We start from the raw sequence: 15,396 nt of genomic DNA, 5'->3' as shown, positions 1-15,396 counted from the left end.
GGCAATAGAATCTACATGGGGCTGGCGTATGTAGGCAGTGGGAGTGGCCAGGGCGTGCGATCAGTGGGCGCGGTCAGTGGGTGTTGTCGGTGGGTGTGGTCGGTGGGCGTGGTCAGTGGGTGCGGTTCCTCCTGGGCGTGGCCTTTGGTGAGGGGGATTTTCACCAGGAATGCCCCTGGACCCCCCTCCCCCACCCAGCGCCCTCCAGGGTCCCTCCTGCCCTGGCAGGACACGGCAGGGACAGGGATGGGGACAGGGACAGGGACAGGGACAGGGACAGGGATGGGGACAGGGACAGGGACAGGGACAGGGACAGGGACAGGGGCAGGGACAGGGATGGGGACAGGGACAGGGACAGGGACAGGGACAGGGACAGGGATGGGGACAGGGACAGGGACAGGGACAGGGACAGGGACAGGGGCAGGGACAGGGATGGGGACAGGGACAGGGACAGGGACAGGGACAGGGACAGGGACAGGGACAGGGATGGGGACAGGGACAGGGACAGGGACAGGGACACGGCAGGGACAGGGACAGGGACGGGGACAGGGACAGGGACAGGGATGGGGACGGGGACAGGGACAGGGACAGGGACAGGGACACGGCAGGGACAGGGACAGGGACAGGGACGGGGACAGGGACAGGGACAGGGGCAGGGACAGGGATGGGGACAGGGACAGGGACAGGGACAGGGGCAGGGACAGGGATGGGGACAGGGACAGGGACAGGGACAGGGACAGGGACAGGGATGGGGACAGGGACAGGGGCATGGCAGGGACAGGGACAGGGACATGAGCATGGGCATGGCAGGGACAGGAACACGGCAGGGACAGGGACAGGGACGGGGACAGGGACAGGGACAGGGACAGGGACAGGGACAGGGACAGGGACGGGGACAGGGACAGGGACAGGGACAGGGACAGGGACAGGGACAGGGATGGGGACAGGGACAGGGACAGGGACAGGGACAGGGGCAGGGACAGGGATGGGGACAGGGACAGGGACAGGGACAGGGACAGGGATGGGGACAGGGACAGGGACAGGGACAGGGGCATGGCAGGGACAGGGACAGGGACATGAGCATGGGCATGGCAGGGACAGGAACACGGCAGGGACAGGGACAGGGACAGGGACAGGGACAGGGACAGGGATGGGGACGGGGACAGGGACAGGGACAGGGACACGGCAGGGACAGGGACAGGGACGGGGACAGGGACAGGGACAGGGATGGGGACGGGGACAGGGACAGGGACAGGGACAGGGACAGGGACACGGCAGGGACAGGGACAGGGACAGGGACGGGGACAGGGACAGGGACAGGGACAGGGACGGGGACAGGGACAGGGACAGGGATGGGGACGGGGACAGGGACAGGGACAGGGACAGGGACAGGGACACGGCAGGGACAGGGACAGGGACATGAGCATGGGCATGGCAGGGACAGGAACACGGCAGGGACAGGGACAGGGATGGGGACAGGGACAGGGACACGGCAGGGACAGGGACAGGGACGGGGACGGGGACAGGGACAGGGACAGGGACACGGCAGGGACAGGGACAGGGACAGGGACACAGCAGGACGTGGGAGTTGGCGGCACACAGAACAGGACATGGGAAGGGACACGCCACGGTCATGGACATGCCAGGGCCAAGGCCAAGGGGACAATGGGACACACGGGGGACAAGGAGAGACCACTGACAGAGACATGGCATGGTGCACAGCGACAGAGCAGTGACAAGGACAGGGATGTGACAGGGACAGGCACTCCAGGGACGTGGAGACAGACACGGAGTGGGCAGGGACACTGCTGGGACAGGGACAGAGACAGGGCAGAGACAGGGACACAGCAGGGACAGGGACACCCCAGGACACAGGCATGGACACACTGGGGACAGGGACGTGGCAGGAACGTGGGCAGGGACAGGCAGGGACTGGGGCCACAGTGAAGGACAAGGACACGCCAGGACAGGGACAAGGACAAGGACACACAATGGACACGAGGCTGCACACCCATGGACAAGGACACAGCCCCTGAGGGGGCAAGGCCACAGCAGGGCTGGTGTTGGGCCACCCTGCAGCCACTCCTGAGTGACCCATGGGGCTGCCAAGGTGATGTCGCTGTCCCCCCTCCCAAACCTGTCCCTGTGTCCCCCTCGCTGTGTCCTGTCCAGGCCATTGCAATGTCCCCATTCTATGTCCTGGCCTGCCTTCGTCCCACCCCACTGTCCCAACCGCAATGACCCATCCCAGTGTCCCATCCCAATGTCCCAGTGACCATCCCAATGTCCCCATCCCAGTGTCCCATCCCAATGTCCCAGTGACCATCCTGGTGCTCACCATCCCTGGTGTCCCATCCCAATGTCCTAGTGACCATCCCAGTGTCCCATCCCAATGTCCCAGTGACCATCCTGGTGCTCACCATCCCAGTGTCCCATCCCTATGTCCCAGTGTCCCATCCCAATGTCCCCATCCCAGTGTCCCATCCCAATGTCCCAGTGACCATCCTGGTGCTCACCATCCCGGTGTCCCATCCCAATGTCCCAGTGTCCCACCCCAATGTCCCCATCCCAGTGTCCCATCCCAATGTCCCAGTGACCATCCTGGTGTCCCATCCCAATGTCCCAGTGACCACCCTGGTGCTCACCATCCCGGTGTCCCATCCCAATGTCCCGGTGACCATCCCTGGTGTCCCATCCCAATGTCCCAGTGACCATCCTGGTGCTCACCATCCCAGTGTCCCATCCCAATGTCCCAGTGACCATCCTGGTGTCCCATCCCAATGTCCCAGTGACCATCCTGGTGCTCACCATCCCAGTGTCCCATCCCAATGTCCCAGTGACCATCCCAATGTCCCCATCCCAGTGTCCCATCCCAGTGTCCCAGTGACCATCCTGGTGCTCACCATCCCGGTGTCCCATCCCAATGTCCCAGTGACCATCCTGGTGTCCCATCCCAATGTCCCAGTGACCATCCTGGTGCTCACCATCCCTGGTGTCCCATCCCAATGTCCCGGTGACCATCCTGGTGCTCACCATCCCAGTGTCCCATCCCAATGTCCCGGTGACCATCCTGGTGCTCACCATCCCAGTGTCCCATCCCAATGTCCCAGTGACCATCCTGGTGCTCACCATCCCTGGTGTCCCATCCCAATGTCCCCATGACCATCCTGGTGCTCACCATCCCTGGTGTCCCATCCCAATGTCCCCATGACCATCCTGGTGCTCACCATCCCTGGTGTCCCATCCCAATGTCCCAGTGACCATCCTGGTGCTCACCATCCCTGGTGTCCCATCCCAATGTCCCCATGACCATCCTGGTGCTCACCATCCCTGGTGTCCCATCCCAATGTCCCCATGACCATCCTGGTGCTCACCATCCCTGGTGTCCCATCCCAATGTCCCAGTGACCATCCTGGTGTCCCATCCCAGTGTCCCAGTGACCATCCTGGTGCTCACCATCCCAGTGTCCCATCCCCATGTCCCCATCCCAATGTCCCCATCCCCATGTCCCCATGTCCCCATCCCGCTTTCCCAGGGCAGTGTCCCCACCTCAGTGCCCCCATTTCAGTGTCCCCAGCCTCATCCTGCTGTCACATCTCTATGTCCCACCGCAGTGTCCCCAGCCAGGTGTCCCAGGTCAGGGCTCTACCCCAGGACAGGCTGGGCTGGTGGGAGCCCCAGGGATTCCAGCACAGCCCAGTTCTGCACCCCGGTTATTTCTCCTGCACCTGGACCAGGAGCAAAAACCCAACTGGGCTGGGAAGGGACTGGGAGCACCTGGGAGAAGGACTCGGGACATGGGTGACCCCATGGGGATGGATTTGAGGGTGCTGGACACATCCTGGCCACATCCTGGGGCACCCAGGTGGGCTGAGGGCTGAACCTCAGGGTGGGCAGAGGGAGGGGGGCTCTGTGCCCAGGTGAGACCCCAAGGACGACTTCATTGAGAAGGATTTGAGGGTGCTGGACACATCCTGGCCACATCCCTGGGCACTGAGGTGCCCCCCTGATCCTGGGCTGAGCCCCAGGGTGGGCAGAGAGAGGCATCTCTGCCCCTGTGCCCCTATGCCCAGGTGAGACCCCAGGGGTCACCCCACGGGGAAGGATTTGAGGGTGTTGGACTCATCCTGGCCACTTCCAGGTGCCCCCTGAGCTGGGTTGAGCCCCAGCGTGGGCAGAGGGAGGGAAGCTCTGCCCCTGTGCCCCTGTGCCCAGGTGAGACCCCACCTGCAGAGCTGCTCCAGCCCTGGGGTCCTGCGCAGGGAGGATGAGGAGCTGCTGGAGAGAGCCCAGAGGAGGCCAGCAGTGGGTCCAGGTGGCCAAGCAGGCCAAAGGCTCCTGGCCTGGATCAGGAATGGTGTGGCCAGCAGGAGCAGGGACATCATTCTGTCCCCGTACTCGGCACAGGTGAGGTCACACCTCCAGTGCTGTGTCCAGTTCTGGCCCCTCAGTTTGGGAAGGACGTGGAGATGATGATGTACGCAGTTTGGTGCTCTGCTTGTGTTCACTGATATATTATAACCCCATTTTTAAATTAATTTAAACCCCTCGCTGAGTTGGGTTTAGTGGAACCAGGAGGTTGGATTGGCTTTCCCCCTCCTCACACACGTCCATCATCCAGTTTTGCCCAACACCCAAGAAGCTGTGCCCTCTTCATCCCAATTTAATGCTGCGAACTGGGGTTTTTTTGGGATTGAGGTGTGGTTATTGTACTTTGGGATCTCAAGATCCCTCTTGAGCGTGTCCAGTGAAGGCAACGAGGCTGGAGAGGGGCTGGGAGCACAAATCCTGTGAGGAACCACTGAGGGAGCTGGGGGTGCTCAGCCTGGAGAAAATGAGACTCAGAGATGACCTTATCAATCTTACAACTCCCTGGAAGGTGCCTGTGCCCAGCTGGGGCTGGGCTCTTTCTGCAGGAACTGACAGAAGCACAGGAAAACATCTCAATCTGTGCGAAGGGAAATTCAGGTTGGATATCAGGAAAAATTTTACAGAAAGGGTGGTAAAGTTCTGGAATGTTCTGCCCAGGGAGGTGGTGGAGTCCCCATCCCTGGGTGTGTTTAACAAAGCCTGGATGTGGCACTGGGTGCCAGGGTTTAGCTGAGGTGTTGGAGCTGGGTTGGACTCCATGGCCTTCAGGGTCTCTCCCAACCTGGTCATTCTGTGAATTCTGTGAATTTTGGGAATTCCCAGGGCAGAGGAAGGTGGTGGAGTCCCCATCCCTGGGGGTGTTTGACAAAGTCTGGAGGTGGCACTGGGTGCCAGGGTTTAGTTGAGGCGCTGGGGCTGGGTTGGACTCGATGGTCTTGAAGTTCCCTTCCAAGCCAGTGATTCTGTGAATTCTGTGAGGCCCCGGAGCTGCTGCAGGGCTGGAGCCCCTCTGGAGCCAGGCTGGGAGAGCTGGGGGTGCCCACCCCGCTGCAGGGAGAGCTCAGAGCCCTGGCAGGGCCCAAAGGGGCTCCAGGAGAGCTGCAGAGGGGCTGGGGACAGGGATGGAGAGACAGGACACAGGGAATGGATTCCAGAGGGCAGGGATGGATGGGAGATTGGGCAGGAATTGCTCCCTGTGAGGGTGGGAAGGGCTGGGATGGATTTCCCAGAGCAGCTGAGGCTGCTCCTGGATCCCTGGCAGTGCCCAAGGCCAGGCTGGAGCACCTGGGACAGAGGGAGGTGACCCTGGGGAGCTGTCCCTGCCATGGCAGGGCTGGGCTGGGTTGTAGGGTCCCTCCTACCCCAGTGCGCTCCATGGTTCTGTGCTGTCCCACCCCAAAATCCCCCTGAGCTCAGGGCCCAGCCCACAAAACCCCAAAGTTTCCATCGTGGTTTCCCAGCCCAGTGCCCCATCACACACCCCCATCCCAGTGTCCCACCCCAAAGTCCCACCCACACAGCCCCAGCGTGCCCCCACTGTCCCATGCCCGTGTCCCCACCCCAATGTCCCCATGTCCATCCCATTGTCCTGATGTCCCACCCCAATGTCCTCACCCCAACATCCCCACGTCCCATCCCAAATCCCCGTGTTCTCACCCCAATATCTCCATGTCCCATCCCAAACCACCATGTCCCATCCCAAACCCCGGGTCTCCTGTCCCCATGCCAGTGTCCCCAGCCCTGTGCCCCCATGCCAGTGTCCCCAGCCCTGTGCTCCCGTCCCAGTGTCCCCAGCCCTGTGCCCCCATGCCAGTGTCCCCCATGTCTCCTGTCTCCATGCCAGTGTCCCCAGCCCTGTGCTCCCGTCCCAGTGTCCCCAGCCCTGTGCCCCCGTGCCAGTGTCCCCCATATCTCCTGTCCCCATGCCAGTGTCCCCCATATCTCCTGTCCCCATGCCAGTGTCCCCAGCCCTGTGCCCCCATGCCAGTGTCCCCCATATCTCCTGTCCCCATGCCAGTGTCCCCCATATCTCGTCTCCATGCCAGTGTCCCCCATATCTCCTGTCCCCATGCCAGTGTCCCCCATATCTCGTCTCCATGCCAGTGTCCCCCATATCTCCCGTTCCCATGCCAGTGTCCCCAGCCCTGTGCCCCTGTGCCAGTGTCCCCCATATCTCCCGTTCCCATGCCAGTGTCCCCAACCCTGTGCCCCCGTTCCAGTGTCCCCCATATCTCGTCCCCATGCCAGTGTCCCCCATATCTCCTGTCCCCATGCCAGTGTCCCCAGCCCTGTGCCCCCGTGCCAGTGTCCCCCATATCTCTTGTCTCCATGCCAGTGTCCCCCATGTCTCCCCATGTCTCCTCTCCCCATGCCAGTGTCCCCAGCCCTGTGCCCCCATGCCAGTGTCCCCCATATCTCCTGTTCCCATGCCAGTGTCCCCAGCCCTGTGCCCCCATGTCCCCTCACCCACCCCCCCCAGGCTCACTGTGCCCCCCTCACTGCCCCAGGAATGGGGGGAGCCCCCCTGGCCCCCCTCGATCCGTTGCATATTTTTATTGGATCAAAGTTACAGACCTGGGGGGGAAATACAAAATAAATAACCCCCCCCGAGGGCGGGACCCCCCCTGTCTGTCTGTCTGTCCTGGGGGTCAGGGCTATGTACAGGGGTCTGTCTGTCTGTCCGTGCTGCGGGGGCTGGGTGGCACCAACCCCTCTGGGGGGGTCTGGGCCCCTCCTTGTGCCCCCATTGCCAGCCGGGGGGGCTGGGGGGCTCCCCCAATTCAGGGGTGCTCCCGATTTATGGGGGAATCCCCCTGCATGGGGGTCCCAATGAAGGGAAGATCCCCCCATATGGGGGTCCCGTTTTATGGGGGGATTCCCCACATGGGGGGTCCTGTTGGATGGGGGGGGGTCCCATTTTATGGGGGATCCCCCTGCATGGGGGGTTCTGTTGGATGGGGGGATCCCCCCACATGGGGGTCCCGTTTGTGGGGGATCCCCTGCACGGGGGTCCCGTTTGTGGGGGATCCCCTGCACGGGGGTCCCGTTGAAGGGGGGATCCCTCTGCCCGGGGGGCCTCCTCCTGCCCCCTTGTTTGGGGGTCCCCCTGCCCGGGGTGATCCTGGGGGCGTCCCCCCGTGCCCAGGAGGGCTCCGTGCCCCCCGCTCAGTCCTCGGTGATGCCCTTGGCCCGCAGCTCCTCCTGCACCCGGGCGAGGTACGTGGGGTCGGGGTACCCGAACCTGGGGGCACAGGGGAGGGAGTCAGGCCGTGCCCCACCCTGGGTGCCAACCCCTCGCCATCCTCCCTCCTCCAATACCCCAGGTGCCCCCCAGTGCCCCCTCCCACAGCTGGTGCTGGATGTGGCGGGTGCTGTCCCCCAACCCCCCAGGTGCCCTCCCAGGTGCCCCCCATGTGCACAGGTGCCCACCAGCCCCCCAAGTGCCCTCCCAGGTGCCCCCTTGTGCAGAGGCGCTCATCACCCCCCCCAGGTGCCCACTCAGGTGCCCCCCATGTACACAGGTGCCCATCAGCCCTCACAGGTGCCCTCACAGGCGCGCCCCACGTGCACAGGTGCCCACCAGCCCCCCAGGTGCCCGCATGTCCACAGGTGCCCACCAGCCCACCCAGGTGCCCCCAGCCCCCCTGGCACAGCCGGGGTCAGTCAGGCTCATGCTGGGCGCTGTCCCCCACCCCCCCAGGGTGCCCCCCAGATGCCCGCCCGGTGCCCCCCGTGCCCCCCGCACAGCTGGGGCCCGCCGGTGCAGTTGGTCTTGTGGTGGATGTCGTTCCAGGTGATGACGTTGGCACGGCCCGTGGTCAGCGAGGTGCCCACGGTGAAGGTGAGGCGCTGGGCGAAGGCCTTGCGGAACAGCCCCAGCACCTTGTTCCCCTCGGGGCAGTCGGGCAGGTATGCCACGCGCGTGGTGCCCGGGTACCGCACGCCCGGGTTGGGGTGCTCCACCTGGGCATGGGGGCACAGGTGAGGGACAGGGGCAGGGGCACAGGTGTGAGTGCCCATGTGGTGCCAGGGGACAGGTGAGAGGGGCAGGGGCACAGGTGAGGGGACAGGTGTGAGTGCCCATGTGGTGCCTGGGTACCGCACGCCCGGGTTCGGGTGCTCCACCTGTATGGCGGGGGGGGACAGGTGAGGGACAGGGACAGGGCACAGGTGTGAGTGCCCACGTGGTGCCAGGGGACAGGTGAGGGACGGGGCACAGGTGTGAGTGCCCACGTGGTACCAGGGCACAGGTGAGGGGGACAGGGGCAGGGGCACAGGTGTCAGTGCCAATGTAGTGCCAGGGTACTGCACCCCCTGGTTCAGGTGCTCCACCTGGGCAGGGTGAGGGGGCACAGGTGAGGGACAGAGACAGGGGCACGTGGTACCAGGGCACAGGTGAGGGGCACAGGGGCACAGGTGTCAGTGCCCATGTGGTGCCCGGGTAGCGCACGCCCGGGTTTGGGTGCTCCACCTGGGCAGGTGAGGGGGGACAGGGGCACAGGTGTCGGTGCCCACGTGGTGCCCAGGCACTGCATGGCTGCACAGGATGGGGGACAGCTGAGGGGGTCACAGGTATGGGGACAGCCCAGATTCAGGTTACAGCTGTGGGGGGGCACAGGTAATGGGGGTGGCAGTGACGGGGGCACAGGGGGGCACTGAGAGGGGCACAGGTAAGGGGGCAGTGACAGGGGCACAGGTGGGCAGTGACAGGGGCACGGGCAACAGATGCCAGGCTCTGTCTGGTCCTGGGGTGCTGCAGCCCCAGGCTCAGGTACAGGGGGCACAGGTGTGGGGGAGGCATGTGGGGGGCACACAGGGCAGGTGCCCACGTGGTGCCCAGGTACCACAGCCATGGGGCATGGAGGGGACACACAGCAGGGAAGGACAGGGGGACAGGAGGACATGGGGACAGACGGACAGGGGGACAGGGGAAGGGCCAGGGACACTTCACCTACCCAGGGCGTGGGGAACAAGGGATGGGGGACAGAAGGAATGGGGGGGGTGGGGATCAGGTTGGGGGCACCCAGCAGGTTTGGGGTACCCAGGGGTGCTGGCAGCACCCAGGGCCGTTGGGGACATGGGGGCATTTGGGGACACCAGGGTTGTCAGTAACAGCCAGAAGGATTTGGGAGCCCCCAGGGACACGTGCCAGGATGGGTGGGTGGGTAGCCCAGGGACGCTGGGGACACCCAGCAGGGTTTGGGGGCACCCAGGGGCACTGGGGGCACAGAGTTGGCTCAGGGGTATCTGGGGACACCCAGGGCCATCCATCAGGACCTGAGGGTGCTGGGGACACTGCACCGTGCCAGGCCACCCAGCAGAATCCCAGGGGTGCCAGGGCCACAGACTGTGGACTTGGGGGCACCCAGGGATGCTGGGGGTGCCCAGAAGGATTTGGGGACAACCAGGGGCACACGACTGGGTTGGGGCACCCATCATAGTTTTAGGGCACCCAGGAAGGCTGGGGACACCCAGCAGGATTTGGGGACGACCAGGGGCACTGGGGACACAGAACTGAACCAGGGGCATTGGGAGCACCCATTGGGGCGCTGGGGGCCCTCAGCAGGATTTGGGGACAGGACCAGGTTGGGGCACCCATCATAGTTTTGGGGCACCCAGGAATGCTGGGGATTTGGGGACAACCAGGGGCACTGGGGGCACAGAGCTGAACCAGGGGCACTGGGGGCACCCATGGGGGCACTGGGAGCCCTCAGCAGGATTTGGGGACAACCAGGGGCACTGGGGGCACAGAGCTGAGCCCGCGGCACTGGGGGCACCCACGGGGGCACTGGGGGCCCTCAGCAGGATTTGGGGACAACCAGGGGCACAGGACTGGGTTGTGGCACCCATCAGGGTTTAGGGGCACCCATGGGGGCGCTAGGGACATCCAGCAGGATCTGGGCACAAGCACGGGCACAGGATTGGGTTGGGGCACCAATCACAGTTTTGGGGCACCCAGGAATGCTGGGGATTTGGGGACAACCAGGGGCACAGAGCTGAGCCCGGGGCACTGGGGGCACCCACGGGGGCACTGGGAGCTTAGGGCCGGGCCGGGACCGCCCGAGGGGATTTCGGATCGCCCATCCGGCCGGGAAACGCCTCCCCCTGCAGGCACTCACCCCCTGCACGCCGGGCGGGAAGACGTACTGGATGATGATGGTGCCGAAGGCCTCGTAGCCGGGCAGCGGCAGCGCGGCGTCGCGGGTGACCAGCATGCGGCCGTCGGGGGGCTGGTTGCCCACCAGCTGCCCGTAGAAGCGGCCGCAGACGGGGCAGGCGGAGCGCACCTGCAGCGCCCGCGCGATGCACTCCCCGCAGAACGAGTGGCGGCAGCGCTCCAGCGTGCGCGGCCCGCGCATCTCGCCCAGGCAGATCGGGCACTGCCGCTCCGGCTCCTCGTCCCGCGCCGCGCCCGCGCCGGGACAGCCCGCGGCGCCCGCGGGGGGCTCCGGGCGCGGCCCCAGCACCTCCCCCGTGTGCCGCTGGCTGCGCTTCTTCAGCTCCTTCTCCGTCTCCTTGAGCAGCGCCTTGAGCGCCTTGCGGGCCGGGCAGAGCCCCGCGCCGCCGGGGGGCGCCGGGGGGGTCGCGCACAGCTGCAGCACGTACAGCTCGGGGGTCTCGCCGTCCACCAGGATCCGCACCCGCGCCTCCTGCGCCAGCAGCGCCAGGCGCGCCGCGCGCTCCCGCGTCACGAACTCCCACACGCGCTTGGGCACCGTCACCCGGCTCTTGGCACCGGGGGCACCGCAGCCCGACATCCTCGAGAGCACGAAGGACACTGCGGGACGGCCCGGGGGGCGTCAGGGGACTGAGCAGGGACAGCCCGAAACAGCCACGGGCACCCCGGAACAGCCAGGGCTGGGCACACGGGGCACCCCGAAACACCCAGGGACACCTCAAAACACCCAAAACACCCAGGAGACTGAGCAGGGACACCCCGAAACACCCACGGGCACCTCGGAATACCCAGGGCTGGGCACATCCCCAGGGACAGGACCCTGCTAGCACTGGCACCCAGCTCTTGGCACCGGGGGCACCGCAGCCCGACATCCTCGAGAGCACCAAGGACACTGCGGGACGGCCTGGGGGCATCAGGGCTGGGCACACGGGGCACCCCGAAACACCCAGGGACACCTCAAAACACCCACGGACACCCGAAACACCCAGGAGTGAGCAGGGACACCCCAAAACACCCACAGGCACTCCAAAACATCAGGGGATTGAGCAGGGACACCCTGAAACATCCGGGAGTGGGCACGGGCACCCCAAAACACCCAGGGATTGAGCAGGGACACCCCAAAATACCCATGGACACCCCAAAACACCCAGAGATAGAGCACAGACACCCCGAAATAGCCACGGACACCCCAAAACACCCAGAGATAGAGCACAGACACCCCAAAATACACATGGACACCCCAAAACACCCAGAGATTGAGCAGGGACACCCCAAAACACCCATGGACACCCCAAAACACCCAGAGATTGAGCACAAACACCCCAAAATACCCATGGACACCCCAAAACACCCAGAGATTGAGCAGGGACACCCTGAAATACCCATGGACACCCCAAACCAGCAGGGGATGGAGATGGACCCCCCAAAACCTCCTGAACCTGGACCCCACTGCCACCATGGCCTGGCTCTTGGGGGTCCCCCTGCACCCCAACATCCCAAATGACACTGAGGCACCCCAAAACCCCAGGGACTGGACACAGGACCCCCAAAACCTCCTGAGCCTGGACCCCACTGGCACCATCATCTGGTGTGGCCCCCAACACCCCAAAATCCTTGACAGGAATAAAAAGATGGGGTGGGGACACCCCAAAACCATCAAGGGCTGCTCGTGGGACCCTTTGAACCTCAAAATCTGGGTATGGGATCTTCAAAGCCTGAGACTGGGCATGGACACCCCAAAATCCTCTGAGATTGGATATGGATCCCCAAAAACTGCCACAGGCTGAGCACAGGGCCCCAAAACTTCTGAGAGTGGGCACGGACCCCCAAAACTCAGACACTGGGCATGGAGACCCCAAAACCTCACAGAGCCAGACCATGGACCCCCCAAAACCCCTCTGAGACTGGGCATGGATCCCCAAAATCCTCTGAGACTGGATATGGACCCCCAAAAACTGCCAGGGACTGAGAGCACAGAACCCCAAAACTTCTGAGACTGGGCATGGGCCCCCAAAACCTCTCAGAGCTATGGCAGGGACCCCCCAAAACCTTTCAAAGCCTGGTCATGGAGTCCCTAAACCCTCTCAGAGCCTGGGCATGGGCCCCCCAAAATCCTCTGAGACTGGATATGGACCCCAAAATCTGTCAGAGACTGAACATGGACCCCAAAACTTCTGAGCTGGGAATGGACCCCCCAAAATCCTCTGAGACTGGATATGGATCCCCAAAATCCTCTGAGACTGGATATGGACCCCAAAATCCTCTGAGACTGAACATGGACCCCAAAACTTCTGAGACTGGGCATGGACCCCCAAAATCCTCAGAGACTGAACATGGACCCCAAAACTTCTGAGCTGGGAATGGACCCCCCAAAATCCTCTGAGACTGGATATGGATCCCCAAAATCCTCTGAGACTGAACATGGACCCCAAAACATCTGAGCTGGGAATGGACCCCCAAAATCTTCAGAGACTGGATATGGATCCCCAAAATCTGTCAGAGACTGAACATGGACCCCAAAACTTCTGAGACTGGGCATGGACCCCCAAAATCCTCAGAGACTGGATATGGATCCCCAAAATCCTCTGAGACTGGATATGGACCCCAAAATCCTCTCAGAGCCTGGGCAGGGACCCCCCAAAATCCCCTGAGCCTGGGCATGGAGACTCCAAGTCCCAGAGCCTGGGCACTGTGGGTCACCCCAAAACCCAGCCAAATCCCAACGTGACCCCCCAAAACCCCTCTGAGTGTGGGCATGGACCCTCCCAGAGCCCCCAGAGCCCGGCCATGGCACCCAGGGGGGTTCTGGGGGGGCACAGTGCCCCCCAAACCCGGCGGGGACGCTCACCTGGCCAAGGTGCCACCCAAAGGTTAAACCTGTCCTGTCCTGTCCCCAAATTGGGGACACCCCGAGGGTGGCACCAGCCGTGAGCCCTGGAGGGAGGGGGGGTGAGGGTTGGGGTGTCCATGGGTGCCCAAGGGGGGGTCCCCAGAACTGGGGGGTGCCAAAGAATATGGGGGGTGCCTGAGGGTGGTCCCAGAACACAGAGGGTGCCCAAGAGGGGGGTTCCCAAAACTTGGGGTTGCCCGAGGGGGGGGTCCCCAGAACCGGGGGGTGACTGAAGGGGATCCCCAGAACCTGAGGGGGGTCCCCAGAACAGGGGGGTGACTGAAGGGGATCCCCAGAACCTGAGGGGGTCCCCAGAACCGGGGGGTGACTGAAGGGGATCCCCAGAACCTGAGGGGGGTCCCCAGAACAGGGGGGTGACTGAAGGGGGTCCCCAGAACCCGGGGGTGCTCCATGGCCAGGGGGTCCCACGGGTGCTCCAAAGGGGTCTCCCAAAGCCAGGGGGTCCCCACAGCCCAGGAGGAAGGGCCCAAAGGGGGTCCCCAGAAACTGGAGGGTGACTGAGGGGTGTCCCCAGAACTCAGGGGTGCCAAGGGGGGTGCCCAGAACCCAGGGGTCTCCCAAAGCCAGGGCGTCCCACAGGCGGGGGGAAGGGTCCAAAGGGGGTCTCCAAAGCCAAGGGCCACGCACAAGGGGGGGGTCCCAGCCCCGGGGGCTCCCCACACCCACCTGGTGAGCCCATGGGGGACACGAGCGGAGCACGGAGATCAGCAGAGCCACGAGCCCGGGGGCTGGGGGACACGGAGGGACACGGGGGGGGGGGGGGGGTCACAGGCGGCCCCCACCACCCCCAGACCCAATCTGGGGGCTCACCAATCCCCCCGTGTCCCCCCCCACCCAGGTGACCCCATAACAACAACGGCACCGTCACCCCCCGCGTCCCCAGGGGGACCCCACAGCCCTTCCGGGGGGGGGGGGCAGCAGCTCCTGGGGGTCCCCCAAACCCATCCGGGCCCCTCGGAGCGGCCCAGGGGTGTTTGCCCGGCCACGGCCCGCGGGGAGGGGGGGGAACGCGCCGGTGTCCCCCGGTGTCCCCATCCCCCCCCCGGTGTCCCCATCCCCCCCGGTGTCCCCCGGTGTCCCCATCCCCCCCGGTGTCCCCATCCCCCCCATCCCCGAGGGGCTCCGTGCAGGGGGGGCAGGGTGTGGGGGATGGGGCCCCGGAATGGGGGGGGATCCGGACAGGCCCGGGGGGTCCCGGTGAGGCCCGGGCGGACGAACGGAGCCGCCGGGGGACGGGACAGGCCCGGGGGGTCCCGCTGAAGCTCGGGGCGGGGACAGGCCAGGCCGCCCGGGGAGGGGCCCGGGGGTCCCGGTGAGACGCGAGGGGGGGCCCGTGAGTCCCGATAAGGCCCGGGGGGTCCCGATAAGGCCCGGGGAGAGCGGACAGGCCCGGGGAGGGGCCCGGGGGGTCCCGCTAAGGCCCGGGGAGAGCGGACGGGCCCGAGGAGGAGCCTGGGGGGGTCTCGGTGAGGCCCGGGGAGGGGTCCGGGAGGTCTCGGTGAGGCCCGGTAGGAACGGACAGGCCCGGGGGGTGCCGGTGAGACCCGAGGGGAGCGGACAGGCCGGGGAAGGGCCCGGGGGGGTCTCGGTGAGGCCCGGGGAGGGGGCCGGGGGTCCCGGTGAAGCCCGATAGGAGCGGACAGGCCCGGGGAGGGGCCCGGGGGGGTCTCGGTGAGGCCCGGGGAGGGGGGCCGGGGGTCCCGGTGAAGCCCGATAGGAGCGGACAGGCCCGGGGAGGGGCCCGGGGGGTCGCTGCGGTACGGGCATCAGCAGGCCCGGGGCGGGGGCCGCGGGCAGGGCGGGATGCCGGGGGCAGGGCGGGATGCCGGGGCGGTCCCGGGGGGTCCCGGGGGGTTCCGGGGGGCCCGCACGCACCGGGCCCGGGCGGGCGCAGCATCGCGGGCGCGTCCGGCGGCGGGGGGCGCCCTGCGCGCCG

At 65.3% G+C, this 15,396-nt stretch overlaps 1 protein-coding gene across 1 annotated transcript; it reads right to left on the bottom strand.

Moving 5' to 3' along the window:
• Positions 1-7,463: 7,463 nt before the first annotated feature.
• Positions 7,464-15,385, bottom strand: DTX3 (deltex E3 ubiquitin ligase 3). The gene is made up of 5 exons (XM_058042053.1): positions 15,336-15,385; positions 14,127-14,187; positions 10,491-11,149; positions 8,117-8,334; positions 7,464-7,612 (listed from the first exon to the last, which is right to left on the bottom strand). Exons 2-5 carry the CDS (start codon positions 14,137-14,139, stop codon positions 7,537-7,539), a joined length of 966 nt encoding a protein of 321 aa, XP_057898036.1. The 5' UTR covers positions 14,140-14,187; positions 15,336-15,385; the 3' UTR covers positions 7,464-7,536.
• Positions 15,386-15,396: the final 11 nt, after the last annotated feature.

The sequence above is a fragment of the Melospiza georgiana genome, chromosome 29 (genome assembly GCF_028018845.1).
Source record: "Melospiza georgiana isolate bMelGeo1 chromosome 29, bMelGeo1.pri, whole genome shotgun sequence".
Taxonomy (NCBI): Eukaryota; Metazoa; Chordata; class Aves; order Passeriformes; family Passerellidae; genus Melospiza; species Melospiza georgiana.
Note: the sequence above shows the minus strand (reverse complement) of the source record. Positions and strands in the feature narration are given on the sequence as shown.

Bases quoted from the DNA above. Each gene is read 5' to 3' on its own strand.
- DTX3 (XM_058042053.1), bottom strand. The intron at 8,335-10,490 runs GTGAGTGCCTGC...CCCCATGCCCAG, and splicing joins TCCCGCCCGGCGTGCAGGGG to GTGGAGCACCCCAACCCGGG. The intron at 7,613-8,116 runs GTGCGGGGGGCA...CTGTGCCCCCAG, and splicing joins TGCACCGGCGGGCCCCAGCT to GTTCGGGTACCCCGACCCCA.